Raw genomic sequence first — 16,699 nt, 5'->3', positions numbered from 1 at the left:
GAGACAAACTTGGAACAGAAGATTTTGTGAGGGTGAATGTCGAAACCTATCTTTCCATGTATTCTGAAAATTAAAAGCTTTTATTGACACACACAACAAAGAGGAATTTTCCCAGATCAGGAGTATGAAAATTTGTTCATTCACACAATAAACACAGATGTCAAAAACAACAACAAAAAAAAGAGTTGTAAAGTGCCCCAGAGAGCATTTAAGCCAGCTCCCACCCTGAATAGGAATCCCACTCTTCAACATCTTGATGAAAGTGAAGAATGAAGCAAACTCATCATTTTTTAAGGTGGCCTATTCCAATTTTGGACAAATCTCATTATTATATTTTTACCTTCTAGCAAGTTGAAATCTGTGTCTCCAAAGACTCAATCTAGATAAATATCCTATCCAGTGTAGAAAGTCTCCCTGAAAGGTATCATCTAGCACCTGTTTAAATCCCTACAATGATGAACAGCCAGGTGATCGAGTTGATAAAGCACTGGGTTTAAAGTCAAAAAGACCTAAGATGCTTACTAGGTGTGTGACCCTGGGCAAGTCACTTCAACTTGTTTGCCTTAGTTTCCTCATCTGTAACATGGGGGCATACAGGTGAAGGAAATGACAAAATGATTCCAGGATTTTTTGACAAGAAAATCCAGTAAACTTGTCCATGGAGTCACGTAAAGTTAGAAGTGACTAAACACCTACAACAATGATGAGAAACTCAATTAAAATGAAGTACCTAGATCCACTACTGGATCTCCCCATAACTTCTGCTCTTGTTATTAATTCTGCCGTCAGGGCAAGCCTAAGAGTTGCCCAGATACAAGAAAACTACAATTATGCCCAGATATAAGAAAACTATAATACTACAGCAATACAATAAGAAAACTACAATAATACAAATACAAAAATACTATTTTCTCCAGTCTAAACATTCTAGCATTCTCTGAAATTTAAGGGATCAGATAGAATGAATGGTATAGTGGATATGATCCAGCTTCAAAGGAGCTGAAATCATGACTTCTATATTGTCATTGGACTCCAAACCTCTGGAAGAGAGAGTGGGGCTGATGAATTTGTGCAACTCTGCTTCATTTAAATCCAACTGGGGTCACAGAGCCAAATGTGGAACCAGGACTTATGACTCCCAGGCCTTGTTCTTTCTACTTACTTAAAGAGAGCAGCTGAATCAGCTCAAAAGCACTGTTGTTTGCCATAACCACACACCTAAAAATAATGATTTTATTGCTCTGATGAAGAACAAAACACTGTTTCTTACAAACTCTGCTCTGCTGATTCAAAGTCAAGGAATAGCTCCAAACTGGAGAAGGTAAACAGGGCTTCAGGGAACTGTTTTAAAATTAACTTTACTAAACTTTCCCTTATTGAAACAGTTTCCCCATTCAGGAAAGAAAATACAGGCTATGTTTTGCATGATTTCATATGTATAATGGGTATCGTATTTCTTGTCTACTCAAAAAAGGGAGAGAGAGAATTTGAAACTGCAAATAAAAATATTAAAAAGAATTATATACCAAAAGAAAAAAATAACCTTAGAAATATTTTTCAAAAGGAAAATATAGTCAGAGGAAAAATTCCAGACCAAATCTTTCAGTGTCACTTTGAGACAAACCAGAATATGCAGAGCCTGACTAGAACAACCCAGATGCTAATATTTCACTGTGGGGCTTTATAACAACATAGCTTAGGACTAAAATGGTTCTATTCACATAGTCTAGGCAAAAACTATTTTCTTCATTCATTCAGCCGTCCATCCATCTATCCAATTCATAATGAAGGCCTACAGGAAATCTAGCTCTGGGCTAAGTGCTGTGGGGGAACCAACTCCAAAACACCCTTCAACGAACCAGTTAAAGTCCCAGTCCCTCCCCATCTTCCCTAACTTCTCCGGCTGATACTGGTTTCTGCTGACACGTTAAAATATTCTTGTTCTAAATAATACATTGCCCTTTAATTGATAGCTAAAAGTCTCTTCTCTCTAATTAGAGTGCAAGCTATTTGAAGAAAAGGAATGTGTATTCTAATTACCAATATCATTATCCTAACACTATAAAAAATCATTAGTTTCACTGATCTGGATATTCTTTCCACTGATATAGTTCACCACCCATCCCTTCACTTCATTCTAGGCATTCTTATCCAGGTTTTCTAAGAAATCCTCTGTGGAAGGTCTATTCAATAAATTAGAAACCTTCTGGTCCTTGGGATCAATTTCTACTCTTGGGAATACAAATATATCCATGTGGTACAATGAAGAGAACACTGACTTCAGAACACCTGAGTTCACGCACCATTTATGAATGTCAAGTTAATGAATTTCTTAGTCTGTTTCCACATCTGTGAAATGGGGAAATAATAAATTGCATAAAATGCCACACACATTGAGAGGCATTGTCTTGAAGTAAATAGAGAGCTGGCTTCCAAGACATGACCTGTCTCTGCAAGCGTGGGCAAACTGACTCAGGAGCCCTGAAAACTCTCAGTGGTACAGGAGAATCGGAGTTCAAATACAGCCTCAGACAGTGACTAATAGTGAGAATCTGGGAAAGTCACTTAACCCTGTTTGCCTCAGTTTCCTCATCTGGAAAACGAAATGGCAAAGCACTCCAGTATCTCTGGCAAGAAAACTCCAAATGGGGTCATGAAGAGTTGGACATGGCCAAAACAACTGAATAACAAGAAAACAGCACCTTTCAGAGTGGTTGTGAGGACAAAATGAGAATAGACTTGTAAGGTGCTTAATACATTGCCTACATACAGTAAGTACAATATAAATGCTTATTTTCTTGTTCCCCTTCCCTATAGATTGAAGAGAAAATGCCAATTTACACTGGTAGAAAATATTTCTCATCAGAAGCTTCTTATACTAATGAAAATACAATCCTAGTCAAAAAGAAAGATGGGGAAAAACCCACATGGTTATGAGTAAATGTTCTAAAATCATATAATTATTGATGCTTTAAAAAACAAATTAATGCTTAAAACAATTCTACATTTTTTGTATTCCCCACAGTATCTAGTACATAGTACTGGTTCAACATATACCAAGTGATTGGCTCATTAACAATAGTTGACTTGTATGATATTTATGATTAGTTTTTAACATACAAGAAAGCTGCCAATGGGAAACCTTTCTCATTAAAAAATGTCTTAAGAATTATTATATTTCCAAAGATTTTAGGATTCTACATTTTGGAACTAGAGGGAACCTTTAAAATTATCTGGGCTAGAAATTCTTGACCTTTTGAGGGGGGTTCTGAACTCCATCTGTCAAACTAATGAACCATATGGATACTTTCTCAGAAACATGTTTTTTGTAGCACAAAATAAAAACATAGGATTGCAAAGAAAATTATATTGAAATATACTTAATGAAATGTTTTTATTTTTAAAAAGTTAACATGAAATGGCAGAAAAACATAGCAAGACATAGAAGAACTAATGCAAAATGAAGTAAGAAGAACTGGGAGAGCATCATGCACAATAATAGCAATATTCTCATGATGACCAACTAGCTATTCTGATCAATGAAATGATCCAAGATAATTCCAAAGGACTCATAATGAAAATGCTATCCCACCTCCAGAGAAAGAACTGATGAACTGGCTACAAATGAAATATAATTTTCTCATTTTATTTTTCTGGCTTTTTTTTTTTAAGGATAGCTAATGTAGAAATACATTTTGCATGATTTCACATGTATAATTGATATTATACTACTTGCTTTCTAGTGAGAGGGGAAGGGAGAGAATTAGGAACTCAAAATTTTAAAAGAAAAAAATACATAATGAAATATTAAATGCAAAAAAAAAAATTCACAGATTCTGTTAAAAATCTTTGTCTTATGAGGTCAATCCTTTACAAATTATAGAGGCAAAAACCAAGACCCAGTGATAGAGATAGTGATGAGCAGAACTAGATTTGAACCCATCACTTCTCATTCCAGAACAGTTTTCTTTCTTCCACAGTTAAAGTTTGGTGTAGAAACTTGTTCATGATGTTGAACAGAAAATCTTTACTATCTAATGGCCATGAGTAGGTTACTAACATTTTCCAAAATTTTCTGGCAATTTCTTCTTCCTAGCTTTCAGAGTCTTTAGAAATGGCAATCTAAGTATAGAGGATGGTGCTCAGGATACCATCACTCAGCTGCAAATGAACAAAAGATCCGAATGTAACCTGGACTTAAAAATGTGCAAAAGATCATAGGATCACAAAAAGGATGTTAGCATTTCATTGAGTCCAGCCACTTCATTTTACAGATGAGGAAACTGAGGCACATTTCTCCACAAAAATCAGCTTTTATGGTCTTTCTCCACAAAATCAACCCTTTTAAATATGCCTTTGATCCCACTTTCTCCAATAAATGATCTTTTCCTCAATCATTTCTCCCCTCTTAAATCTCCAATCCTTTCCCTAATCTACTGGTTCCTTTTCTGACGCCTGCAAACATGCTCAAGTGTCTTTCATCTTAAAAAAAAATAAACCTTCATAAGATGCTATTATCTCCTTAAGCACAGTCCTGCATCTTTCCTTCCTTTCTCAGTAAATAAAATCCTAGAAAGTTTTCTACTTTCTAATCTTACTCTCCTCTCATTCATTTCTAAGCACTCTGCAATTTGTTGTCCAACCTCATTACTCAAATGAAACTGCTTTCCCCAAAGTTACCGATGATCTGATGGCCTTTTTTCAGTCTTTATCTTTCTTGGCTTTCCCACAAGTATAAAACTATTAATTACCCTCTCTTCTTCTATTTGTGAGGCAATTAGAGTTAAGTGACTTGCCAGCATCAGAGCTAGTAAATGTCTGGGACTGGATTTGAACGCTGGTGCTCCTGACTTCAGAGCTGATGCTCTATCCACTTTGCCACCTAACTGCCCCTGGATCATCCTTCCTTCTTGACTGGTCTCTTTTCTCTGGATTTTGGTAACATTCTTCTCTCCTATTTTTCCTCTAACATGGCTAATCAGTCCTCAGTCTTCTCTGCCCACTTCTCTTTCATGTCAAGCTCCTTTCTCCAAAACTCTTTCCTAGATATTCTTTTCTCTAGATATTCTCCCCCACGGTGATTCATTGGCTCCCATGGATTTCTTCATCACCTATATGTTAATTATTGCAAAATCTATACATCAAGTTTCATGTTTTCCCTGAGCTACAATTTCATATCAACAACAGTCTATTGGACATTTCAAATAAATAAAGACACCTCTTCTCTGAATTTCTCTATTTCTATTGAAGGAACCACCATCCTTCTAATCTCTTAAGATCCCAACTTCAAAATAACCTCAAGTTTGCACTCCTTTACCTTATATATCCAATTACTTAGTAAGTTTTGCCATTTCTAGCACCACATCTCCTGAATATTTTCTTTTCTCCATCCATACCAGTTCAGATCCTTATTATCTCTCACCCAAATTATTACAATGACCCCCTGCTTTCTCATATCTCTTCCCACTCTGATCTAATCTCCATTCAATTAAAAACTGATTCTTCTAAACCACAAGTTTTACTATGTCACCTACTCAATAGCCTTTTGGAGGTCTCTATTGTTTCTATGATCAAATGGAAGCTGTTCCAAAAGTTTTAGTGCAGTGAGAAACTTTAATACTCTGTGAAATAGTTTATATAAACTATTAAAGTTCATTACTGACTTTTGGAACAGCTTGTATAACATGCTCCATTTGGCAGTTAGAGTTTTGCATAAGTTAGCCCCAATCTATTCTTTCTAAAGTCATTATACAATGTGACCAAAAAGTTTAAATTTTAATAGCTTAAAACCACACTAAGATTTTAGGGACATGTTGTCAAATACTTTACCTCCAGCACAATACAATCCAGTCAAAGGGATTTTCTTGATGTTCTTTGAATGTGATGCTCTATCTCCCATCTCTGTGGCCAGAGGTACCCTTTGTACTGACTACCTTCAATCCTCACTTGCCTTTTAGAATCCTTTAATCTTTTAAGAATCAATTCAGGTAACACCTCCCACAGGAAGCCTTCCTTGATTCCTCCCCTCTCTCAGCTACTAGAAACCTTCCTCTGAAAATTACTTTGCATTTCTACTGAATATATTATTTATATACATGGCGATACAGACAAAGGGCCTTCAAGGGACTTACTTGCTACTGGAGGAGACATATATATGTATATATGTCTCCTCCAGAAGTATATGTCTCCTCCAGTAGCAAGTAAGTCCCTTGAAGGCAAAGATTTTCACTTTTGTCTGTATCGCCATCACGTAGCCCAGTACTGAGCACATAGTAGGCATGTAATAAATGTTTGTGAACTAACTGATTTTATTGCAATTGAAACATGGAGCTAGTGGCTGAAATGGAACTCTGGATCTGGTCTCTAAATGAAATTGCTCTCTAAAAAGCAAACAACTTAGAGAGGGAGAGAAAGGAACAAAATGATGCACGTACTCTTATCGCCTGGTAAGATGGAGCGATAAAATCGGTCTTTTTTCTTCTTCTCCTCAGGGTTTGGAGGCAAAGGTTTGGAGCCGTGGTTCAGGGTCCCAGCGTCTTTCCCGCCAGCTCCAATCATAGTGCTGGTGTTTCTCATCGGAGGGGCCGGAGGCTTGTCCTGGATGTCCACACCGTTATTGGACATCTTCACAAGGAACCGCTACTACAATGGGAAGCAGGGAAAAGAGGAACAAAGAGAGAAAGAAACAAAATTTAACCTCAATATTTTGAATCAACAAAGAATCAAAACATAAATTAAACACCATGATTCCACAGATGATAGAGCACCAGACCTGTGGTCATGAGGACGTGAGTTCAAATGCAGTCTCAGAAAAGGATTAGTTCTGAGACCCTGGAAAAATCACTCCCCCCCGATTGCCTCAATTTCCTTATCTACAAAATGAGCTGGAGAAGAAAATGGCAAACTTTTCCTATATCTTTGCCAAGAAACCCTCAAAAAGGACCATGTACTTCTTTTTTTTTTTTTTTAATAATTTTTTATTGATAGAACGCATGCCAGGGTAATTTTTTACAACATTATCCCTTGCATTCACTTCTGTTCCGATTTTTCCCCTCCCTCCCTCCACCCCTTCTCCCAGATGGCAAGAGTCCTTTACATGTTGAATGGGTTGCAGTATATCCTAGATACAATATATGTGTGCAGAACCGAACAGTTTTCTTGTTGTACAGGGAGAATTGAATTCAGAAGGTATAAATAACCCGGGAAGAAAAACATAAATGCAAGCAGTTTATATTCATTTCCAGTGTTCTTTCTCTGGGTGTAGCTGCTTCTGTCCATCTTTGATCAATTAAGGCTCTCTTTATCAAAAAGGTCCACTTCCATCAGAATACATCCTCAAACAGTATCGTTGTTGAGGTATATAATGATCTCCTGGTTCTGCTCATTTCACTCAGCATCAGTTCATGTAAGTCCATGTACTTCTTCCTAACTTTCTAGATCCTGCCCTAACTTCCCCTCATCTTCTTCCTTCTGACTTTTAAATAATCTACTTCACTTACAACCCATAATGTAATTAATCACTTTGATTAGCCAGTGAGTCTTTTCATGACAATAAAAGGCCCTTGTGACTATTAAAAAAAAAAAAAAAGGGATCATGACTCAGACATGAATAAAACGTTTATATCTGCACCCATTTTTCCAGGCAGCATGGCACAGTGAATTAATACAGTCAATCAATCAGTCAGCAAAGATTTATTAAAGACCTACTATGTATTAGGCACTGAGCCAAGCACTGGACTAGATTTGGTTAGGAAGATCCACGTTTGAATTTTACCACCAATGACTTCTAGCTGTGTGAACATGGATTAAACCCATTTTATATTCTTGAAAATCTGTATCCTCATCTACAAAATAGGAAGATTATCTTTACTACCTGTACTTACCTCAAAAAGTTGTGAGGTTCAGATGGAATAAGGTATGCAAAGAGTTTTTAATATCTTCTAGTATTATAGAAATGCAAATTATGACTTATTCCAGGCCTAGCTTCAGCCTCATAAAAATTGAAAATTCTCCCATTTATACCATATCTTATTCTTACTAAGTACTTCCCAACTAGTCCTTTACTGGCTTTTTGCATAGCCCTAGGAAGGCAGAGGTGATCACCGTTTGGCAGTCTAAGTCTCAGAGCTGATGGGATTTGCTCATCAAGGGCAAAGTTACTGGCTGAGTCAGATTGCAAATCTAGGTCTTCTTATTCCAAATACTGTACACTTTTCACCCGACTAGTCTTGTCTTACTTTTCTAAATCACTTTTAGCTGACTCCTTGCTAGGAATTCAAAAGTACTTGGAGGCTTGGAAGTCAGAAAATGTGGGATTTATTCCCAATGCTACCTCATTGCACATGCGCTAGAGCCCAAATAGGGATGTAAGAAGTACTCAATGACAGCTACAGGATCGGACTATTCTATAAACCAGCAATCACCATGAAAAAAAATCCAGATTATTGTCTAAGAAATAATAGTGAACTTAAGTCAGAGTAGGGAAGAAAACATCTATCCAATGAATAGACCTATCCAAGGCATGGGCTGCCTCCTTCAAGAAGGGATGAATCTGGGATAACTAGGCGGTGCGGGAGACAGCACAGGCTCTGGAGTCAGAAATATCCGAGCTCAAATCCAGTTTCAGACACTTGACATTACCAGCCATGTGACACTGAGTAAGTTATTCAACCCTTACTGCTTTATAAAATAAAAAGAAGGGGTGAATTCCCTACATTAGAGGCAACTAGATGATGCAGTGAAGAGAGTCCTGAATCTGGAGTCAGTAAGATGGGTTTAAATCTAGCTCCAAACTGACACTTCTTGGCAGTGTGACCTGGGCAAGTCACATAATCTACTCTTCCCATTTTCTTCAAATGTAAAAGGAAAATCATAATAGCACCTACCTTACAGCATTGTTGTGAGGTTCAAATGAGATAATAGTTGTAAAGTCCTTCAATGCTAGCAATCAGTAGCTACCTTCAAGCAAAGGATAAAAAGGATTGAACATTTCCTTAAGGTGTTGTGTACAAGAACAAGGAAATGTTCTTTGTGTTTCTGAGTCTTTAAGTTCAAAATCAATTTTTAAAAAATTTAAAGGCAAAAAAAGATACTGTAGAAGATATTCTTCATAAGTTCCAAGTTTAGACTTGATGAAAGAAACCAAGACAATCATCTCCCTTACTCTAGAGACTAAGCCTAAACTCATGTGACTTTTTTTTTTTTGTATATACTGTGACACACTGTTGACTCATAACTGAGCTTGCCATCCACTGGAATCTCCTGCCTTTTCCACCAAACTGTTGTCTACTTATGGATGCTTCATCCAGTACTTTTGCAGCTTCTCTTGGATCCCCATTAAATCTAAATTCAACAGACTTGAGTCATCTGTTCCTATGAGTATCTCTTTAGATTAGAACCCAGATTTGGGGTTTCCAAGCCTACCCTCTTTCTACTACACCGAACTAGGAGTAGAAAACACTCAAAACCCAAACAAAGGAAAGAAAGATCTTTACAAAGAAACAAAATGAAGATGTTTCCATAGAACTTTATGCCCTTAAATCCCCCTTGTTATGTCAATATGCCAAGGATTAAGAAGGATGAACTACTAGTGCAAAAGGGCAGTGATGGGCAATGCTAGGCCTTAAGCCAAAATTCTGGAGATGCTATCCTGTCTTGGCAAAATGTGGATGTTCCTTAATAAGATTTCAAAACTAATTATAATTGAAGTATGATGAGGTGATGGATTGACCATACTTTCCCAATACCTCCTCAGTTCCAGAGAGCTTTAATAATTTATGAACAACTAATTATACTCATGTATTAATTATGCATGGACCACTCTACAGTAAAAATCAAGAAATTCCACATGACTAGTGTTACCTTTCTCCAGGAAACCTTAAAATCCAAGTAATATCCTTGCATGCTCTTAGGTCTCAGTAGGAACAGGGAAGTAGTCAGTTATACTCATTTGACAGATGGACAAAATGAGGTTCCAGGAGATGTAACTTCTCACAAGCAATTCAAGTTCATGGCATCAATAAATGTCTTCATGCCAATAAAAGAATGGAGTCTGAGGGAGGAGTTAAGGACCAAATGACTGGATGAGTGTTTAACAGGAAGAACTTAATCAGAGTCTGAGGCAGATTGGGTATGACTGATAGAGGAACAGAGGTTCCGCTATCCATATTCAAAGTAGTGATACAGCTGATATACATATAAGTTGAGATAATTACTGAACAACAGACCTAGAGGGGCTAAAGTTCTAACTTAGAACTTGGAACAAAGCCCAAATAGGGAAAGAGCTGGAAGGAACCTCAGAAAACTAAATGTTTAAAAAAGTGTAGACTGGAATGAATCTCAGAAAACTGGATGTTAAGAGTTGGCAGATAACCTGGAAATACTCACATGAACTGAAGCAAAGTGAAGTGTGCAGAACCAAGAGAATGTTGTACACAGTAACACCAATATTTTACAATAAAGAACTGTGAAAGGTTTCAGTATTCTCAGCAATACAATGGTCTAAGGCAATCCCAAAGGACTAATAATGATGCATACTATCTACCGCCAGAGAAAGAACTGATGTTGCCTGACTACACACTGAAATATGCTATTTTCCACTTTCTTTCTTAATTCTTTTTTTTTTAATTTGAGTCTTTTTATACAGAATTACTAATATGGAAATGTTTTACATAATTATATATGGAATTTGCTTTAGGTGACAAAATATAAGTGACACTAAAAAGAAAGAAAAAGGCAAATAAGTTAGGGACAAAATGGGGTTTTTAATAAAATAAATACATATGCAAACAACTATAACACATTATAATATAAGTGTATAAAAGAAGTATGGACTAAAATCTGGCTACAAGAACTCTAGAAACTAAAAGAATCATTACTGACTTAGATAAAAACAAAAGTTTCCTGGAGGAGACGACATATGAGACAGGAACTCCACACATAACAAACAGAATGATCAAAGGCATGATAGAATTGGTGGAATGTTAAGTGATTCAGTTTGGCTGAATCATAAAATACATGAAGGAAAATAATAGAAGATAAGGCTAGAAAGGTGGGTTTATAGGGGGAAAAAAGGTGCAACTTGAATGCCAGGGTAAGAAATCTGGAATTGAACCTTTAGGTGCCAGGAAACACTAAATTTTGTGGGAAGGAGAGGGTGGCGAGAAGGGGAATGACACAGGCAGATCTGTGCACTGGGAAAATTATTCTAGCAAACAATGCAGGATAGACTGAAGGAAGAGAGACTGGATGATGATTAGAAGATTATTTCTGGAGATGATAAGGACCTGAACTAAGGTGACGTCTATGTGAATGGAAAGGAAAGGAACAGAAAGAAGAAAGGGTGGTGAAAGAGGAAGATTCAACAACTCTTGTCAAATGATGGATGCCCAAGTGCTGGGGGCAGGAGTTCCTCATTAGCATATGTGAAATGTTTTATTAAACAAAGACAAAGGAAGCTAAGAGTGTCGGCCTGAAAAGTCAGAAAACCCATGGTTCATCCATGTTTAGCCACTAATTTGTTATGACTCACTCGCTTCCTTTCCATGGACCTCAGTTTCTTCATCTGATTAAAAAAAAAAATTAAAAAGAGATTGGACTAAATGATCAGTGAGTTTTTTTCCAGTAACGCTATTCTCCAATGTTGTGATTCCATGATAATATGATTTCATTGAACATTTCAAAGTGAATCTTGGTAACTCTGTGCCCTGATGGACAAGCCTTCAGGCTGAACACTACAGCTTTCCTCTTTGGGATAGTAGTACTATGTGTAAAACAAACACTCCTAAAAACCTAAGCAAAATTGTCTAGGAAAAACAAGAAGGCAAAGGAGTAACTTAATAAGTGTTTTCTAATAGCATTAAATGTAACTTAATAAGTATCTTCCAATAGCATTAAACATAGTTGGTGAGTATAGGACTGTGAGTTTTAATCCAAAGTGGTTCAATTTCCCCTAGATATAGGTTCAGAGGAAGGTCCTAATAGAGAGGGATTGTTCCTATTGGAAAGAAATGGGTAGCAGAAGATGAAATTTAAGATTTACATGTAATTAGTCCCTGATATTCTGATGACTGGCTAAATGGAATAAAAATCATAAGCAGAAACAATTCAATTTATTGCTGGAAAATAGGCAATATATAGGCAATAAATAGTAGATTTTTATTATGTAAATATATATGTAAGCACATGTTGAAAAGCATATGGAATTTTTATATTATATTCAAATAAATATCTTTTAAAAATTTATTTATCTAAAATAAAAATAACATTTAAGCTAAAAAAAGTCTTCCAATTATTACACAAAGGAGGGTAACCAGCTGTTTTCCATAGAGTACAGAGTAAGGGGTCAAGGCTTAAAACCATGGGAATAGACAAAGAATCATAGAATTATATCAGAATGTCAGAACCAAAAGGAAGCTCAGAACAAAAACTATTAGAGACAGAAAGGGCTTTAGAACATATAACATTAAAACAAAGACAGACATGAAAAAAGCTTAGAAATGTAGCACAGAATATTAAGAGATGATAGAGAGCTCAAAACATCAGAGTATAAGAACAAAGACTCTAGCTTTTAGAAGAAACCATTAATATAGTATATTGGCTTGGAAAATATCTGAGTAGCAATAAGCCTTAAAAAAAAAAAAAAAAAACAAGACTCAGAGGACCTCTAAAGTCGTTTAATCCAAGCTCATTTTACAATTTACATTTTACAATTCCTCCAAAACTTTTTTTAAAAAGTTTTAAAAACTATTTTAACAAGTTATTGGAAGGAAAATATTATATATAGATAAAGATAAACTGGAGAAGAAACTGAACTCAGAAGCAGAAGTAACCCAAAGTCATACAGTGAATCAGTGGCAGAAACTCATGTTTCCTGCCTTCCAATTCAAGACTTTCAATACTATACGGATTCCAATTTAAGAAGAAAGCTTTCTTGATTTTCAGAAATTATTAAGACAATGAAATGGATTCCTGAGGAACCAAAGCACAGTATTCTAGAATCTCAAGTTTAGAAAAATATGATGTACGGTAGAAAATAAAACTGCAAATAGATTCTGAAGACACAAATTCAAATCCTGATTTTGCCACTTAATACCTGTGTGGCCTTGAACAAAGTCTCTTTGGGCCTTAGTTTACTCATCTATAATCAGAGAGAGGAGAAAGAAGATGGTTCAACTAGGTCAGATATGAAACTCATGGCTAGAGTTAAATGTAGCCTGCACAACTCCTGAGTATGGGTCAACCAAATTAAAATGTAACTGGGAAATGTTTCAGAAAATAAAGATATAGTACAACATAGATTGTGTAAATTTGTTGTTTTCTAAATCCCTACCGAGCCCATAGGGATCTACTTCTATAGAGTTTGATGCCATTGGACTAGATGGTCTCTGAGGTTCTTTTCAGATTTAAATCTATGATCCTTTTCTATTACTCACAGAAACTATTCCAAGGATCTTTACTACTAAAGATCTCTTAGACCTCCTCCTCCTGCCCATTTTATACAATACTTCCCCATCTCCCAAGCCGGGAACTTTACCTGTAACTTTACTAGAAGAAAATGGTTACTTAATAGAACTCATTTTTAATTCATTCTCTTCATCTCAAAACCCCTTGACACCATCTCATACTCTTTCTTTCTTTCTCCCAACTTTAAAATAGAAGTAGCCCTTTTCATTGTCAAAGCAAATTATTCTACACAAGTATTTGATTTCATCCTCTTCAGTTTTTCCAGCAGATTCCAACTTCAATCATCCACTCTCTCAAGTCTTCAATCTCTATCAGTGGGTTCCTTCGCTGTTGCCTACAATTAATTTCTTATATATAAGGCTCTATGGTGAGTCTTCATGCCTTTGAATTGGCCATTCCCCAAGACTAGGAAGAAATCCCTCCTTAGCCTTATAGAGTCCCTCTCTTCCTTTAAGATGTAATTAAGTACCATCTTCTACAGGGAGCCTTTCATGATAACTTCAAATGCTAGTACCTTCTCTTTCAAACTTAAATTTACCTTTAAATTCAAAATTAGATAAATATAACAAGGACTTGAAAAGATTATTACAAAAATCAGGGATGATAAACCTCTTACAATTACTGAATAGTAACAGAAAGGAGTTTACATATTGCTCAGGTGTATATTACTTCACTTTCATTGGTCTTACCTATAAAATTAAAAGGGTTTATTAGATGATCTCAAAAGTCATTTCCAGCTCCAGAGCGATAAATCTAACTGAAGAGACCAGCAGTACAATGTACTATAGTACATCAGCTCTAAAACTTATAAACCATCTGACTTTAGAAGAATAAAAATCAACTCTGCCACCTCTCTGAGAATCTTTCATCATCTATAAAATGGGAATAATTTCCTATTACCTCTCACAGGATTATTATAAAGCAAAGTCCCTGCATAACCTTAAAGTACAATAAAGAAATGAACAGTTACTTCTGCAGCTGCAGTTGTTATTGCTTTTATTCATTTTAAGGCAGGGCCTGGAGGTTTAGAGTAGCTCATTGGCCCAATGGAATGTTGCAGTTGGGTATTTGCTGGGATAGTTGATTTTTTTTTCCTGGTATCTGTTTGGCTCATAGCCCTTTACCCCTGACTATTACTGAAACACCACAAAGCTGAAGAGATTTCTTAGAGGCTAGAAGGAATGGAGAGGGGGAGAAAAGAGAATTTCATACCTTTTCATCGACTCATAGGAGCTGAGTCAAAAAAGACCTGAGGTCAAGTCCAACCCCTACCAGAAGCATGAATCATGTCCACAGGGAGAGCTTACTGTTATATTTTTCTAGGCTAGTACATTAAAAAAAATACTAGATTAACAGGGGGGAGACCTGAGTTCGCATCCTGGATTTTCCCTTGGGCCACTTAGTTCAATAAATAGAACACCGAACTGGGAGTCAACACTTCTGGATCTAACATTTGCCAGCTGTGGGTCCTTTAGCAGATCACTTCTCTCTTGTTTGTTTCCTCCTTGGTGAAATGAAGAGCAAATAGATGGTCTCTAAAGTCTCTTCCAACTCTAACTTGTTTATTTTTTGGTCACCTTCTCAATTTTGCCTCAGTTTCCTCATGTATAAGCTATAAATAGCATCTCAGTTCACACGATGACTCTCGGGATAACATACAATGTTGGATATGAAAGCATTTTGAAGAATATAAAGGAACTTCCCCAAAATAGAGTGGGCTGACTAAAGAGATGGATGATTTTCCCCATGGAAGTCTTCAAAGGCTACATCAACATTTTTTGGAAATGTTTAGAAGGGATTGTTGAGCAGTGACTATGGACCAAATCAGATGCTCTTCTAAGTCCTTTTAACTGATATTCTATGAATACAAAAAGGACATAAGCCTTACAGAAAATATATGATATTGATGCATCTGGGAAAGGTATCTGGGATTGATGATATTAGATTGAAGTCCAAACCTTTAGGCAGGTGCTGAAAGACTTTGGCTTCAAGCTCAACAGTTTCAGTATTTGTACAAAGACCTCTTGACTACAATGAAGAGGGGAAAAAAAGAGGGAAAGGAATCAGAAGAGGTAGCAGAGGAAGAAGAGGCAGAAAAAAGGTAGAAAAATAACAAAAGAAGGAGAAACAGAAAGAGGGAAATAAAAGGAAGGAGCAAAAAAAAAAAAAAAAGAACAGGAATAAATGGAGAAGGAGGAGCAGGAAGATGAACAGAAGAAATGGTGAAACCAATAAGAATAACAAGAAGAAAGAGGAAAAACCAGAGGTCAGGTAGCCGTTCCTGGCTCTAAGCTGTTTAACAATTTTACAAGTGACTTAGGCAAAAGCAGGGATAGTAAGACTATCATGATATAAAATCATTCTTCTTCATCCTCATCCTCACTACAGGCACTGTAATGACAGCTTTACCAACATCTTTTCACTGATTCTCACAACAGCCCTGGGAGGTAGGTGTTGTTATTATTCCCATTCTAATGCTGAGAAAATTCAGACAGATATGAGTTAAATGAGTCACAAAGCTAGTAAATGAGGTTACTTTTGAATTCATATCTTCCTGACTCCAGACTCAGTGCTCTCACCAGTGCCCTACCTCAATGCTCAATGTATTAGATGAGAGAGTTAAGAGCCCAAAATATCTCAAGCTAGAACAATGGGCACAAGCTGATAAGATGAAATGTAATAGGAAGTCTTTAAATATACAGATAGGTTCAAAAATTCAACTTCACAAGTTCTACATGGCGGGGGAGGTGTGAGTAGAATTTTTTGCCTAAAAAATATCTGAGGGTTTGAGTGCCCTACATGTTCAAAATGAGTCAACAATATGGTGTGACAGCCAAAAATTCTAATATCACCTAAAATTGTTTTAAGAAAAGCCCAGAATCTGATGCATGGGAGTGAACAGTTCAATTACAAGCTGCCCTGGTCAGACTACACCACAGGCTTATAGAAAGGCAGCTGGAAAATGTCCAGAGAAGGGAATAGTCTTGAGACAACATTATACAAAGATGGGATGAAGAAACTAGGGATATTAAACCTGAAGAAAAGATGCTTGAAAAAGGACATTCTTACTGTCTTCAAATATTTTCATGACTTTCATGAGGAAGAAGGGTAAGACCAGTTCTGTTGGCCCCAGAGGGATGAACCAAAAACAATTGATGAAGATAGGAAGTTCTAAATTCAATGTAAGTGAAAACTTCCTACTGATGATAGTTTGCAAAAGCAGAGCCTTCTTTAG

The 16,699-nt window shown here is 36.4% G+C and overlaps 1 protein-coding gene across 3 annotated transcripts in view; it reads right to left on the bottom strand.

The window, feature by feature from the left end:
* The window catches only part of PAK1 (p21 (RAC1) activated kinase 1), a 192,419-nt gene that overhangs the window by 81,384 nt on the left and 94,336 nt on the right, over nucleotides 1-16,699 (bottom strand). For all 3 annotated transcript variants that reach the window (XM_051987057.1, XM_051987058.1, XM_051987056.1), the window contains exon 2: nucleotides 6,435-6,642. In XM_051987057.1, coding sequence (XP_051843017.1) covers nucleotides 6,435-6,624 — 190 coding nt within the window. In that variant the 5' untranslated portion in view covers nucleotides 6,625-6,642. The remainder of the gene's footprint in view (nucleotides 1-6,434; nucleotides 6,643-16,699) is intronic.

The sequence above is a fragment of the Antechinus flavipes genome, chromosome 3 (assembly GCF_016432865.1).
Source record: "Antechinus flavipes isolate AdamAnt ecotype Samford, QLD, Australia chromosome 3, AdamAnt_v2, whole genome shotgun sequence".
NCBI classification, from domain to species: Eukaryota; Metazoa; Chordata; class Mammalia; order Dasyuromorphia; family Dasyuridae; genus Antechinus; species Antechinus flavipes.
The sequence above is the reverse complement of the archived record's forward strand: the minus strand, read 5'-3'. Positions and strand labels throughout refer to the sequence as shown.